Source organism: Osmerus eperlanus, chromosome 19, assembly GCF_963692335.1.
Source record: "Osmerus eperlanus chromosome 19, fOsmEpe2.1, whole genome shotgun sequence".
Classification (NCBI taxonomy): domain Eukaryota; kingdom Metazoa; phylum Chordata; class Actinopteri; order Osmeriformes; family Osmeridae; genus Osmerus; species Osmerus eperlanus.
Window position 1 is genome coordinate 12,926,133 of NC_085036.1, and position 15,490 is coordinate 12,941,622.

The 15,490-nt window shown below is 46.4% G+C and overlaps 1 protein-coding gene across 2 annotated transcripts in view; it reads left to right on the forward strand.

Annotated features, from left to right (window-relative positions):
* Positions 1 to 758: 758 nt before the first annotated feature.
* The window catches only part of pcdh1a (protocadherin 1a), a 58,951-nt gene continuing 44,219 nt past the window's right edge, over positions 759 to 15,490 (forward strand). For both annotated transcript variants that reach the window (XR_009932818.1, XM_062485775.1), the window contains exons 1-3: positions 759 to 1,404; positions 7,849 to 8,666; positions 10,128 to 12,314. Coding sequence is in view for 1 of the 2 variants with exons in the window: in XM_062485775.1 (XP_062341759.1) it covers positions 7,869 to 8,666; positions 10,128 to 12,314 (2,985 nt within the window). In the remaining variant the exon portion in view is untranslated. The remainder of the gene's footprint in view (positions 1,405 to 7,848; positions 8,667 to 10,127; positions 12,315 to 15,490) is intronic.

Below are 15,490 nucleotides of genomic sequence, written 5' to 3' on the forward strand. Positions count from 1 at the left end.
ATGAGCAATATTGATTCATGACCTGAGGCTATGCATTTTCACTTCACTCGTTTAGCATTGCTTTTATCTGATGACACAGATTAGCCTACTTTGCATATTCATAGGAAAAGAGTAGACACTTCGCTGGTCTAGAACTTGTCGTTAAACGTTAGTTCACTGTGACCACTGTCTTAGCCTACTTCCTCATGCTTCACATCTGTTGGCCAGTTCAGCTACAATAAATTATTGCAGGAGTCTTCTTACGGAGATGTCTTCCTCGAGGCTACACCCAAGAATTTCTGCATGACATAACTATTCTCTTCCTAAAACTGTATAGTCGCCTGAAGGTGGCGCCAAATGTACAAATAGATCCCGACCGCAGTCAAGATTCCACTCTACTCCACTTACAGCCTACCCAGGCCAAATTTCGAGAAAAAGAACGCATATCAAGTAAAGCAAACACGAGTTTCATTTTCTTTAAACAGACAGTTAATTAACTGATTCATAATATACGTAGGCCTATATGGTCTCGTTTGAACCATTTTCATTTGGTTTTAGGAACACTGGATTACTATTTACACTATAATTTGGCACATTGATGCCCATCTGTAGATGTCTGTTATAGAGGATTAATATCCATGACATTTAGCCTACCTCAAGATTAAAAGATCAAGGGTTTTAAACCAGGTCTTCAGCTTGGTGCAGTTTTAACCACTGACCAGTAGTTTACTCTGCCCACATAGCATGATTTGGAAGTTGCAGCTATAGCTGAGAATGGAAGCGCAATTTAGTGGCGCCCCACCTCCTCCTTCGCCGTCTCGAGCGGACCCGAGTCCGACAATTTCTTATCTCTTGCTTTCTCACAGCAAATACGTGTTTCAGCTGAACCTGTCGTACAGTTAGGCTCCATCTCGCGTTTTCTTGGAAGAAAGGGATAAATTTTCCGACGTTTTAAATCGAAAAACAAAATTCCTTTCATACATTCGGCTTGAGAAACTTGGACTATAGGGATGCGCATATATCTTCAGCAATGATGCAGTTACAACGTAAGTTATAAAATGACCGACTGACAAAATCAGAAGCTTTTAGAGTTAAGGAATGCCGATACTTGCGTAAAATAAAATACAGACAAATTCATACAGTTTCAGACAATTTATTGTTTCTATCGTAATATGGATGACTGCAGAACGACTCGGGCATGGATTCCATGAATTTCAGGGGAAAGTTATTGACAGCATCAATGGATTTGCCCTCAGTTAAGGAAAATATTTTAGGATATTTGCACTGAGACTGTGGGTTGAGATTTGGATACCTGCCTCTGCATCGCTAGGGGAGAAGCATCGTCTCTACATACCGAGGAAGAATTCTGTCTCTGCAAGGGGATCACAAGCCACGCGACAGGCGCGCAAGAAGTCTCTGGCAAAGGTATTCTCTCACTGTATGGTGAATATTAGTTTTGATTTTTTAAGTGTGTGCGTGTTATATGTCTATGTGTGTGTGAAGGTATGTTAGAATGCCTAGAACAAACTGAACAGTGATATCAGTCGACTAATGTTTCAATAAACATAGCATATCATTAACGTTTCCAAAGACCATGTTTATAGCGTTTTAAACGTAGGCTATCTGCGACATAATTAATCAACGGCGATCTCGGGTGATAATCAGATTTTAGGAAGGTTTTAAGAACGTTATGTTTTGAGTTTGAGATACCCTATAGAGGTAATGCAAAAACTGTAGTCTTTTTGTTTCGTTTTGTGAGAATCTGATTGAGCAGGTGCAAGTACTTCAATCGGACACTTGTTTGACGTTAGCCTTTAAACGATTGGAGTCAATACCCGGTCTCCCCGCATTGTGGTGAAATGGGGAGATGCCTCTATGGACGGTTTCTCTGAAAAGGCTTCTGACCAGTCAAATAAGAATATGCTGTCTACGACCGTCATCTATCAATTTTACTCAACGCTCCAACTTATTAAAATCAGTCACGATTGTGGGCTGACCATACATCTCACATTATCTTCACTTTCCATTCCATTTGTTTTTCCACTATGTATTTAATGGGGACTACACGGATACGGATGTTTAAGACATGTTTTTTTTCAACTGTACCTTTTGGGGCAAATGATTTAAACTGTTAGAATGTTCAAATTTTCTGCAGCTGTTTCAAGGGGGGCAGAAACATTGTGACAGTGTTAAACAAACAACACAACCTACTTAATATTCGCCTTAGCTTGAGCTGAAATCCTATTAGAGAAAAGCTGAATCTAGAGCTGTTATAGAGACAGTTCAGTTGGAGATATACACCAGTGTGTCCAAGCACTCCTTCTCAGACAGACTGATAAATATATAGATACACAGACCGATGGATAATCAGATCCACGATTCTCCTGTTGGCAGGTGCGATTTTTGCAGGTGAATTATTCCTGGAAAAAGATGCTTCCTGTCAAGCTGGGTGCTCAGAAACACACTGTAAACAGGCCAGATTCCAAACCTTGTGATCTAGAGCTTAAGCTATTGTGAAGCTATTTTTTGTGTGTGTGTTGTGTTTAGTTTATCATCAGCCAATCTGCTATTTCAATTATTCCACGATGTGAACTCCTATGGTTTTGATTTTATATAATGGAATATCAAATTAAAATTTGGAATTTCTTCTGCGCTATAAAGGCTGTCTAACTCATGGGGAGTGACCCTCCTTCCTGTAAATTTTCACTCCAACGACAGTTTTGACTAACCTAATCTGCATCCTAACCTCATTCAAATCAGACGAGGTTGTAAAGGGATGGCGTAAAATCCATAAAGGAAGGTAGCTTCCCAGGAACAGGGTGGGACCACCCTAGAGTTGATTCCATTGATTGAATATCCCATCTCAAGGACCCCAATGCCCAGCTTCTTTACACATTTACTTTTCTCAAAAAAGTGAACGTCTCCAAATCAGAATCTCTCGCTGTGACTCTGAGACCAATTTATCTCAAGTAGCTCGACTGATTCCAAGAGACATCCGTCAACTGTTGAAGTATGAACATCAAAGAACGAGAAGTTGTTGCTTACAGTTTCACACACCAACGAAAATGTGTGTTTATCAGAAAGCCAGAAGAGATTAATCTCGCTAATGATGTCTAGATTCCTCCGCTCCTGTCAGAACCTGAGGCTGTGCTGATGATCTCGATCCGTCAGACATCAGGGTGTGGAGGAAACAGAAAGGTCACAGTCTCACAGAAGACAGATACAAACAGGACGGCTCGTAAAAGCCGTTGATAAAACCTGCTCACGCCAAACCCTGATAATGAAAATGGCCGAACGCGAATCACGATCTGATCATTTGCGCGTCTGTCATTTTCCCCAGCATGCCAAAGGTTATGTTCTCTGTAGCATTTTGATAAATACACATCCATGGTAGGGCAAGAAGACAATTCTCATTTGATGGATTTTGGTTTTAAACCCAGCAATTGTGGACAACTAAGTAAAAATCCTTTGTTGAAATCAGTTGAAAACTGATCTTACGTGAGGGGTACCTGTTCAGTAGGTTGGATGATATTTCCATTGAGTTTGTAATGCTGGTTATGTAGGCCTACTTGGACAGAATGTAATGTTTGCTTGTAAATAGCTTGATAAAATCAACCAATCCACTGGTATGGCATTTACATTCAGTACTGTTAATTTTTCATCAGATGAACTAGCATAAATGCTAGTCATGGCCATTGTTATACACCATGACTTTGCCAAGCTCCAGTGCTGTTGAACCTTTTCAAAGGAGATACTCATGTTATGTAGTGCTTATGCCTCGTCGGATGGGTGCTTTTCATTGCTGTCTGTGTGTAGCAGGTGTTGTGTATGTACTCTAATGCAAAAGAATATACACTCTTATCTTAACAGATACTAAGCTCATGCTCTTCACTGGAGTAGAGTTCCTTCATAGACAGCACAGGATTCTGTTACATCCTTGAAGTAGGACTATTTCTTGTAATCTAAAGTTGAGGTTTCCAGCGACTCTTATCTGACATAGAAAGTGTGTACATAGTCCTGCTAAGGACAGAGGTCACAGTCTTTTAAAGAAAGCAAAGAGAGACCTGCTCTTCATACCTGATGTGGAGAAGGAACTCTTTGTAGTCAATAATTATCTCATTGAAGCTGAGTTCAGTGTGATGTGATCACTTGGAATGAGCATTTGGAGTATCTTTTATCTCAAGGGTAGTGCAGTTGGGGCTTTTGTTTTGAGGAGACATTTAAATAAACCTCCGAGCCAGTCGTTTTCTCAAGGGATGAAAAGTTCTGCCTGACTGAGTGTAGAATACGATTGACCAAACTGAGGGGGAGACATGTTTAGACCGGGTTCAGAGTCAGGAATCTTGGAGAGATCGCTGTTTGGTCTGTTCTGATCAGGGTTTTAATAGTAAAAAGGGGGGGTCAGATGGCTGAGTGATTAGGGAATCGGGATATTAATCAGAAGGTTGCCGGTTCGATTCCTGGCGGTACAAAATAACGTTGTGTCCTTGGGCAAGGCACTTCACCCTACTTGCCTCGGGGGAATGTCCCTGTACTTACTGTAAGTCGCCCCGCTAAATGAATAAATATAAATATAAATGTAAAAAAGCATGTGGTTACGGCTCAGTCTTCATCTCTTACATGCCATTCATTCACTATTATCTTACATGTTTAATTACTTCCTCACATTATCTATTACCTCACTATTATCTATCATAATCACCTATTTGTTACCTTACAATATCACCCATGACCTCAGTGTTACCTCATATACCTGTTACCTGTTACTAGCTTACATGAGTACACACTACCTTACTATTACTTACAATATTACATATTATCTTACTATTCTGTATTATTATTACCTTTTATCTGAGTAATACGTCACTTTCACCTTAACCCTTGTGTTATCTTCGGGTCATTCTGACCCATCAGTCATTGTGACCCACCGTCGTATTGCGACAAATTTACCTCCTACAAAAACAAAGTGAAGCATTTTCTTTTAACTGTCGGGCTGTCTCAGACCCCCCACATTGCAATGGTTAAAAGAAAATAATTGTTATTTGTTTTTGTATTGGGTAAAATTGGGTAAACACAACGGTGGTTCGTTATGAACCTTTGGGTCATGTGACCCGAAGGCAGCACAAGGGTTAAATAATTACCTATTACCTTAATATTATCTCACATAATCACCTATTTCCTAACTATTACTTGACATCGTCATCCAGTACCTCACTATTACATCTCATGATTACAAATGATCTTATTTTACTTTCTATGATCTTTATGTCATGGGACTAGCTACTGTGACTTTCATGTCTATCGTGATATGATATCATGTGAACAGATCAAGCTAATTATTTCCTTGTTTTTAGTCTCAATGACAGCTAGCGTATTGTTCATTTGTGTGTGCTCAGTTGTACTTGTGGGTTTCAGAAACAGTTTTTCTTTGTAGTCACTGATCATGGTTCTATCTCACACTATCATTCAAGCCACATCGACTGGAGACTGCCTTGCAAATGCAAAAAGGGACACGTCAATAGCCAAGCAATTAGTGCATCAATAAGCTGCACTTCCAATCTTAACAGATTCATGGGATTGGATTTCTAATTGGATTTCTATACATGCTTGTGTTGCGCTATTTAACCCGGCATGTATTTTCTTGGCCTTGCATAAGAAACCTTGTTTCACACGAGGAGGAACAGAAAAATATAGATTTTGTTTAGAGGCCCAACTTTTTCACAGATCTTTTGCAGATCTTTTTGAATGCATGCATGCATGCATGCATACAAACAAACGCACACACACACACAGATACAAGTCCCACATATGAAGGTTAACCAAAACTCTGAAACTAGAGCTTGATATTTCACCTCAACAAACTCTCTGTCTCCCTTTCAAGTAACATCTAGAGCCCTCCTCACGCAGGAAATAATTAAAGTCAGAAATCATTTGCGCTAAGAAAAAAGACTGGATTCTTTAGCTCGGGGAATATGAATCAAAGCCGAATCTAAAATAGAGGCTAGTGATTAATGAGGAAGCATAGCAGGTTGGCAATCAAACATGAGCATTACAGTGTGTGATACGGCCTGTACCAGCCGAGAAGGAGAGAAGATCTCATCTGAGTCAGGGCGAAGCTGTGTTTAGTGATAAGGCCTAGGCCCCAAGATGCAGCATGTTCCACATGAAGAGTAGTTGTTGTAGAGCCCTGTGGGAAACTCTAGGTGCAGGAGCCTTGGGTGTTAGCAACATACACTTCTGGTACTAGATCAGTGAGATTCACAAGTTGTGGGTCTGGTCTCAGAAGATATCTTGGAGGTTTTCTGTGTGAGGTGTCTGGCGGGATGTGCTCGGTTTTGTTGGGGATTCTCGGAGGAGTCTGCAAAGTTCTTTGCCTATTTAATGATGTCTGGAGGGTACTTATCACTGGGCATGTGCAGTGCTATCGCTGTAGTCAGATTTTTTTCGTCACGCTGCTTCCATACGCTGGCATAGGGCCACGCTGCTTTAGGGAGTCAGGTGGCTGAGCGGTGAGGGAATCGGGCTAGTAATCCGAAGGTTGCCAGTTCGATTCCCGGCTGTGCCAACTGACGTTGTGTCCTTGGGCAAGGCACTTCACCCTACTTGCCTCGGGGGAATGTCCCTGTACTTACTGTAAGTCGCTCTGGATAAGAGCGTCTGCTAAATGACTAAATGTAAATGTTTATGTTAAGTTATGTTTTTGAAGAATCTTCTACAAAAGAGACGTTCATTTAAAACGTTTGACATGTTGCTGCTCGTGTTATGGTGTAAGCTACGCTCCAAACTGTAATCATTACACTGAAAGAAAACAGCATCAAAATGATACAACAGCTACATTTTGCTTACCATGCTTAATTACTGTGGTAGGAAAAATAAAGAGTTTTCTAAGAATGGGGCTGATTGAGTCTATTAGAGTCAGAGCTTTGGTGTCTGGGAAAAAGATAGCAAGCATTTGAAGCAGGGAGAAAATGATCTGTTTATGAATTCAGAGTCATAAACTGTGACAGTTCTCTATGAAGAAGCATGACCACAGCCCTTCTGCTCATCTGCTAACAAGGATCCATTGGAATATATTGTCTGTAGGTCAGTGCAAGCATCATATGATTGCACCGCTGATGAATAGACGACTTCACTGAAATAGCTAGAGTGTTATTCATGTTAGAGAGTATGTTTCACTAACAGGAAACTAGGATGTCTCCAGTGACGCCAGCAACATCAGTTCCAAGGCCCGAACATACAATTATTATAAAATGGATGACTCAGTATGTGTTTGAACTGCCCTGCCATTTTCAAACGTTACATTTACAAACCATGCTATACTGCATACGAAATGGACCTTGCTGTTGCTAATAGATACACACAGGGCCTCATTTACTAACATTGCGACCGCAGCTTAATCTGCGCCTTTGCCCAACCGCAAATAGCGCACATTGTATTTCCGCATTTTGCGTGGTATTTATCAAACCAGATCCTCGTCGGGAAATCAGCGCCTTACTCCGCCCTTTAGTGTTAATTAGCGCGCCGTTAAAAGACGGGAGAAATCGCCTGCATGTTACTGCCACCATGGGTGATTCGAGGAAAAGAAAAAGAAGGTTCAGCGAACAGGAGATAGCAATATTGGTTCACGAAGTTACAGCTAACATAAACATGTTACAAGGAAGAAATACACCTCTCCTCCCATCTCTTTGCGGCACACGCCCACTTTCCCTTATACCCTCCCAGCAGCGGTAATCTGCGTTTTTACTCAAGTGCACTGCCTTTGTAAATACGGTGTTATGTCTTTCCCGCTATTTTACGCCTGAAATGGGCGCAATCCTGTTAGTAAATGAGGCCCACAGTTTCTAAATAAGACCTTTCTTTCTTTGGCAGGTCAATAATTGGGTGAGCTCATGGAACTGCGACTGGGAGTGGTTCTACTGTGTGTCCTTGTGTTGGACTCCTGTGGCAGGACCCGAGGAGGTATTCTGTACCGAGTCCAGGAGGAGCAACCTCCGAGCACCTTGATAGGAAGCCTGGCATCAGACCAAGGTCTCCCAGACTCCGGACACCTCTACAAGCTGGAGGTAGGAGCCCCGTACCTCCGGGTGGATGGGAAGACTGGAGACATCTTCACCACAGAGATCCCCATAGACAGGGAGACCCTACGGGACTGTCGCACCCTGATCCGGGGCAAGCCTTGCTTCCTGGAGTTCGAGGTGTCCGTCACGGACCTGATCCAGAATCAGAGCCCCCGGCTGATCGAGGGCCGCATCGAGGTCCAGGACATCAACGACAACACGCCACAGTTCCCCTCTCCCGTCCTAACCATCTCCGTCCCGGAGAACACCCACATGGGGGCTCTGTTCTCCATCCCGCTCGCCACCGACCGCGACTCGGAGAGGAACGGCGTGGCCGACTACGCCCTCACGGCCGGGCCGGACGCCGCCACGCTGTTCGGCCTGCAGGTGGCCGAGGACCGCGGGGAGAAGCTGCCCCAGCTCATCGTCCTGGGGAGTCTGGACAGGGAGCTGAAGGACTCGTACGACCTCACCATCAAGGCGGTGGACGGGGGGAACCCGCAGCGCTACAGCAGCGCCCTGCTGAGGGTAGTGGTGGCGGACGCCAATGACAACGCTCCCAAGTTTGAGAAGTCCAGCTACGAGGCGGAGGTGTCGGAGAACAGCCCTGTGGGATACTCTGTGTTGCAGGTCAGTTGTTGCTCCCATGTCGGATGTGTCATGTAGTAGCAGTAGCAGTAGCAGTAGTAGCTTGTATTGTAATTAAAAAATATACGTGAATGAAGCCCATTCTGATACTGGTACACGACATGATGGATGAAACAACATTTCCCCAGGAGAATGGAGCTACATAAAACACTTACACAACTACACAGCTACGTAGAACCAAACGCTATGTAGAACCAAACGCTACGTAGAACCAAACGCTACGTAGGACCAAACACTACGTAGAACCAAACGCTACGAAGAACCAAACACTACATAGAACCAAACGCTATGTAGAACCAAACGCTACGAAGAACCAAACACTACATAGAAACAAACACTACGTAGAACCAAACACTACGTAGAACCAAACGCTACGTAGAACCAATCACTAAGTAGAACCAAACACTAGAACCAAACACTAGAACCAAACACTACGTAGAACCAAACACTATGTAGAACCAAACACTACGTAGGACTAAGCGAGACTTTCACATCACTACACAAAGTGCACGTGCAAACATGTGCAACATAGGAAGGCAGTGCATCAAGACGACAATAGTGCAACAGAATGAAAAGTGCAACAAGTAGTGAAAGTTATAGTGCAAATAGGACAACAGAAATTGCAAGGAATACAGGTAGTGCAAGGGATACTATGGGATATGTTGTGTCATGGAATATGTTCGTTTAACAGACTCTTTTATCCAAAGTCAGGGACCTCTTGATCTGCAGTTAAATGCTCTACCACGGAACTATACTCATCTCAGATATCCATGATATCCTGTACAGCGTGTATCTGTTTCATTTCTCTTAAGGAAAAGTCCTTCATACCAAGAATACTTATTTGAGGGTCAAGTTGTAACACTGGATTAAAGAGTTTACATGCACATACACAGAAGTATTTGCCGTTCTCCTGATATCTCTTTAAAGCCCAATATTCTCAGCCCAATATCCTCTATCTAATGACATAGAAGATAATATTTGAGTGAGCCTTTTAGGCTCAATAGCTCTACCAGTGGAAAATCCTCTGTGAAGTGCTCATGGTATCTTGATTATGCAATGTTGTAGATTTTTTCAATGGACAGAACAATCTATTGAGTGGCTGCCAAATGCAACAAATCGTTCCTAATTAATAGGAAACGTTTTTTAAACAATTAGCTTGCTCACCTCTGTGTCTTCTCTTATATACCGTTACAGTCAACAAACCCCCTCCACTTGAAATTCATTACACCTTTGACTTTTGGAGGGTGTTTTCAAATTATGCATAGAACATATTTTAATATGCACATTTATACCCTCTTTAATATTTTCAGTTGCTGTAAGCTATCTTCTATGACATGCAGGGCTTGTATAAAGCCCTATAGCGATAGCTTCTTATGCTAACCTAATCCCTGAGTTGTAACTCAAATCCCAACCTCTAACCGAATCCCCTTTCTTGAATTGCAGGTGAAAGCAAATGACTCTGACATGGGTCCCAACGGGGAAATCGAATACACCCTTCACCAGGCTTTAGACCCGGTGCCCAAACTTCTGCGAATCGATCGCTCCACCGGCGTCATCTACGTCAAAGGGCCACTGGATCGCGAAGAAATCGACAGTTTGTCGTTCTACGTGGTGGCGAGGGATAAGGGTCCCCAACCCAAGAGCTCCAAGGCCCTAGTGACCATCCAGGTGACGGACCAGAACGACAACGCTCCCTCGGTGGAGATCCGAGGGATCGGCCTGGTGACGCACAGCGACGGCGTGGCCAACATCTCGGAGGACATGCCAGTGGGAACGGCCGTGGCCCTGGTCCAGGTGTCTGACCGGGACGAGGGGGAGAACGCCGTGGTTACCTGCGTGGTGGCGGGGGACGTGCCCTTCCAGCTCCGCCCCGCCAGTGACTCCTCCACCGACAACAAGAGGAAGTACTTCCTGCAGACCACCACGCCTCTGGATTACGAGAGGGTGAAGGAGTACCGCGTGGAGATCGTGGCTGTCGACTCGGGCAACCCCGCGCTCTCCAGCACCAACTCTCTGAAGGTCCAGGTCACGGACGTGAACGACAACTCCCCGGTCTTCTCCCCAACCCTTTTCGAGGTTGATTTCGCAGAGGAGAACCAGCCGGGCGACAGGGTTGTGGAGGTAGTGGCCACGGATGCCGACAGCGGGACGAACGCGGAGCTCGTCTACAGCCTCGTGGCAGACTCCACCACCAAGGGCCTGTTTGAGATCGACCCGGACACCGGGGAGGTCCGAGCCCGCAGCCCGCTGGACCGGGAACACAAGGAGCGCTACGAGTTTCGGGTGACCGCAGCCGACAAAGGCTCGCCCAGTCACAGGGGAACGGCCACGGTCGTGGTCAAGGTTCTGGACCGCAACGACAATGACCCCAAGTTCATGCTCAGCGGCTACAGCTTCTCCGTCCTGGAGAACATGCCGCCGCTAAGCCCCGTCGGCATGGTGACCGTGCTGGACATGGACAAGGGCGAGAACGCGCGTGTTCGGCTCTCGGTGGAGCCGGACGGGGGGAAGTTTGTGGTGCAGAATGGCACTGGCACCATCCTGTCCAGCATCTCCTTCGACCGGGAGAAAGAGAGCAGCTACACCTTCAGGCTGAAGGCTGTGGATGGGGGAGAACCACCCAGATACTCCTACGTGGGCGTCACCATCAACGTCCTGGATGAGAACGACAACGATCCTGTGGTCACCAAGCCCTCCAACTCCTCCTTCCGCCTCCTGTCCCCCCTGGCCGCCCCGGACAGCCGGGTGGAGACGGTGAAGGCGGAAGACCTCGACACGGGCCCCAACGCAGAGCTGGTCTTCAGCATCGCCGGCGGCAACCCCTATCAGCTGTTCCGGATCTCTCCATCCGACGGCGAGATCACGCTGGCCAAGGAGCTGACCAGGAAGCACGGAGGGCTCCACCGCCTGGTGGTGAGGGTGAGCGACAGGGGCAAGCCCGCCCGCCACGCCACCGCCCTGGTTCACATCTACGTCAACGAGACCATCGCCAATGTCAGCCTGGTGGAGGCGCTGGTGGGCCACAGCCTGTACACCCCGCTGGACACTGACATCGCTGGCGACCCCGACAACGGCCTCGCGGCCCAGCGTAGCAACATCCTGTACGGAAGCATGGCCGGGGTGGCAGGGGTCGTCATGGTGATCCTGGTGGTGGTGTTCATCCGGCATCGCGTCCAGAGGGAGACGAAGAGCGGCTACCAGGCGGGCAAGAAGGAGTCCAACGACCTCTATGCCCCCAAGCAGGGCCCGAAAAACGGCAAGAGCAAGAGAGGCAGGAAGGGAAAACCTCCCAAGTCGCCCAAACCTCTTGGCGAGGAGGAGGAGGTCAGCCTTCAGAAGAGCCTCAAGTTCAACCTGGACGGGGTCAACGACAGCCCCAGGATCCACCTGCCCCTGACGTACCCCCCAGGCAGCCCTGACCTGGGCAGGCACTACCGCTCCAACTCCCCCCTGCCCTCCATCCAGCTCCAGGCCCAGTCCCCCTCCGCCTCCCAGAAGCACCAGGCCGTCCAAGATCTCCCCGCCACCAACACCTTCGTGGGAACCGGTGGAGATGACAATTCCACGGGCTCTGACCAGTACTCGGATTATAGCTACAAGGCAAGCCAGACAAAGTACAACAGCAAACAGGTAGGCTGGCCGCTTTTCAATTCCTGTATTTTTCTTTTCTTTTTCTCTCCAAATAGCCTGTGACAAGGTGGAGGAGGAGGTGTTGTTCATGATGCAGTTGTGATCTTTAAGTCTGGGGATGGAAGCTATTAAAGTTGTAAAATGCCACAGAGGAAATAATAAGCCGTTTTGTAACGCTCTTGGCAGCCTGTTTTTTTTGCTGCCTGGTTCTCACACACTCTCACACACACAAAGACACACAGTTGGTAATTAAAAAAAGGCTTCAGTAATTAGGATAACTTACATCCTATTGGAGGGGAAAAGGGCATGTGAGACAGCTGAAAAATAGCTTTTGGTCTCCACTGGCGGGAGGGTTAAAACGAATCTTCCCCCCCCCCACCGTCCACACCACCCCCTCCCCTCCCTCCCCCCCACACTTTTTATTCCTCTGGGTTCATTAATCCAGCTGGTTGGCCACGGAGTTGCGGGGAGAGAGAGGAGTTTTCTGCTGTCTGACTGACTCACTTTCCCTCCTCTGTCTAACCTCCAGCCCTGCGGGCCTCACAGGTCACTTACTCTTATCTCCTCACTACACGCCGCCGACTTGGGAACGCTCCTTCCATCGCCATGGAAACTGAAACGTGAATAGTCTCGGCGAGGATTAGGGATGCGAAAAATGTTTGAGGAGTCCAGAACGTCTCTTATGTGTCTGCGTCGTTGTCAGTCTTTGTTTGGCTTAAGTGTGTGTGTGTGTGTGTGTGGTTGGGCACACCTTCATTTGTGACTCCTCTCTGTATGTGTTGTGTACCAAAACCCGATCTGTAGGGTGTAGCCCGTAATACAACCACTCCTTCAGGCATAACAAATGTTGACCCTTCGCCAAGCGTGTACCACACTTTGTAAATATGGAGCTTGAAATCCAGTCGGTCACCACCAGTTGGCTGGTGGGTAATTTCAGCAGATGTTGGCTGACAGCTTGTGCCATCGCAGGGCCCTGTGGGTGAAGTCAGCGGAGAGCTCTGTCACCCACAGTCACCAATGTCCCTGTGATAGACAGCATATGGGAGCATAGTGACAATGGGCCCTGGAGTACATCTGTGTGTTTTTGTCTCCATGCGTGTAAGGAGCACGTCCGCAGATCTTCGAGGTCGCTTGTAAATACTCTAGCGGCGCGTGGCGCTCGCCCGCGCGCCCCGCTAACCCTCCGCCCTCTGTTCCCACGCTAGCGTTTGTCGCCGTGAGCTTGTAAATGTATACTTTAAGGCGCGTTAGACGTGTAAACTGATTGACGGGCGACGCAAAAAACAGGGACAGATGTTGGAACGGCGCGTGTGACACACCTCAGCAGATGTTGCCTCATGTATAGCATCCTCTCTCACATCGGGAAGAACAGATTGACCAAAATAAATAATGAAGTCTCTGCCGAGCGGAGTGACAGATGTGGAGTGGAGAGCTTACACCAGTCAGCCATGCTGCTCTCAACAATGACTCACATTTTCGCCGGGGATGTGTTCAGGTATCTGTGACTAAAACTGTGCTTCTCAAGGTTTTCTTGGCAGTGTTGAATGTAAACACGCGGGTTCTACCATTTGCTGCCCCAGGTTTATTCATATCTTCCCTGTCTGAGAGCGGCTCCCTCTAATTGAAGGAAGGGAGTTTGGCTGAGAGGATGGATCTGTTGCTGAAATAAACAATCGATGTCTAACTCTAAGTTTCTAGCTGAAGCTTGCGCTATGATGGGTTTGTGTATGTGTGTGTGTGTGTGCCCACTCTTGTGTTTGTCCATGCGTGTCTGATTCGGTGTGAATATGTATGATTGTACAAGTGAGTCAGAGAGCATTGAGCCTAGCTAATTTATTTTTATCATTCTAAGGCCAGGTTGAGGTTTAGGGTTCAGGGATATCTGTGTGTTTTCCCTGGGCACCCTACCTCTCTCATTCCAAATGTGTGATATTGCGTGATGGTTGCCCGGGAGACCACTAGCTTACATTGAGCCCGGAGTGTTGATAATTAGCCCGGTCGTGCCAAAGATCTGACACCTTTTTTCACATAGCATTTTAATGACGTGTCCCTCCTCCTTAGGAAAGACAAGGAAAAAAAAACGATGAAAGATATTAGCACAGAGTGAGATGAAGGCACTGCCTTCCCAGTTCATTTCTAAGTGGGCGTGATGAGTGCTTGTGAAGCTGTAAATCTGTACTTAAATTAAATCCACACAATTAAAATGCCTTATTAGTCAGAGATAGTGCAGTGTTGTCCCCCTGTGGGCTTCGCCTTCATCTCACTGGCTCCAGCCAACCTGAAGGACTCCAAGAGCAGATGAGAGGATGAGAGTCAGGGCTAGTCTTAATTACCCAGCTTCATTGTTAAACTGGCCATATGCAGGGTGAACGTTAGGCATCCCCCAGAGCTAGGATTAGCCCAGTTCGGGTGTGCTATCTGAACTGTGCAGAGGTGTATTTGAGGGGAGAGGCCAAAAGCAAAATCTCGATTTCATCTCTTGAGATGTTGTACAACACTGCGACACACAATGCTCCATCTCCTTCTCTTTCCCTGGCTCTCTCTCTCTCTGAGACATGTGAAAAAACTCCCTGATCAGGATACATTCATCACCCAGAATGGGATGCAGGGGAAACACAAGCTGCAGTTGACTCAAGCTTTCATCTGGTCTATCCATATGGCAGGATTGCACCAGTCTTGGATGCAGTCCACAAACACACGTACACAAACACTTAAACAAGCACACACGCTGCGCTCACACACACACAAACACACACCATTTCAAACACACAACACCGACTGAGACCCCCTGACGATCTCATGGAGTCAGGTGGCTGAGTGGTTAGGGAATCTGGGTAGTAATCAGAAGGTGGCTGGTTCGATCCCCGGCCGTGCCCAAATGACGTTGTGTCCTTGGGCAAGGCACTTCACCCTACTTGCCTCGGGGGAATGTCCCTGTACTTACTGTAAGGCGCGTCTGCTAATTGACTAAATGTAAATCTCCCAATTCATTCACTCCGGCAGACATGTCAGTATCACATTCGGCGCCGCATAAAAAAGAAATGACAAAGTGGCGAGAAAAGACCAACCCTGTTTCAGACCCTGAAGGAAGACGACAGCGCAATTATCAGCAAATATTTTGTTAGTAGGAACTAGTGTGAAATGTCCCACAGAGGAAAATGTTCTTGTTAATGAGT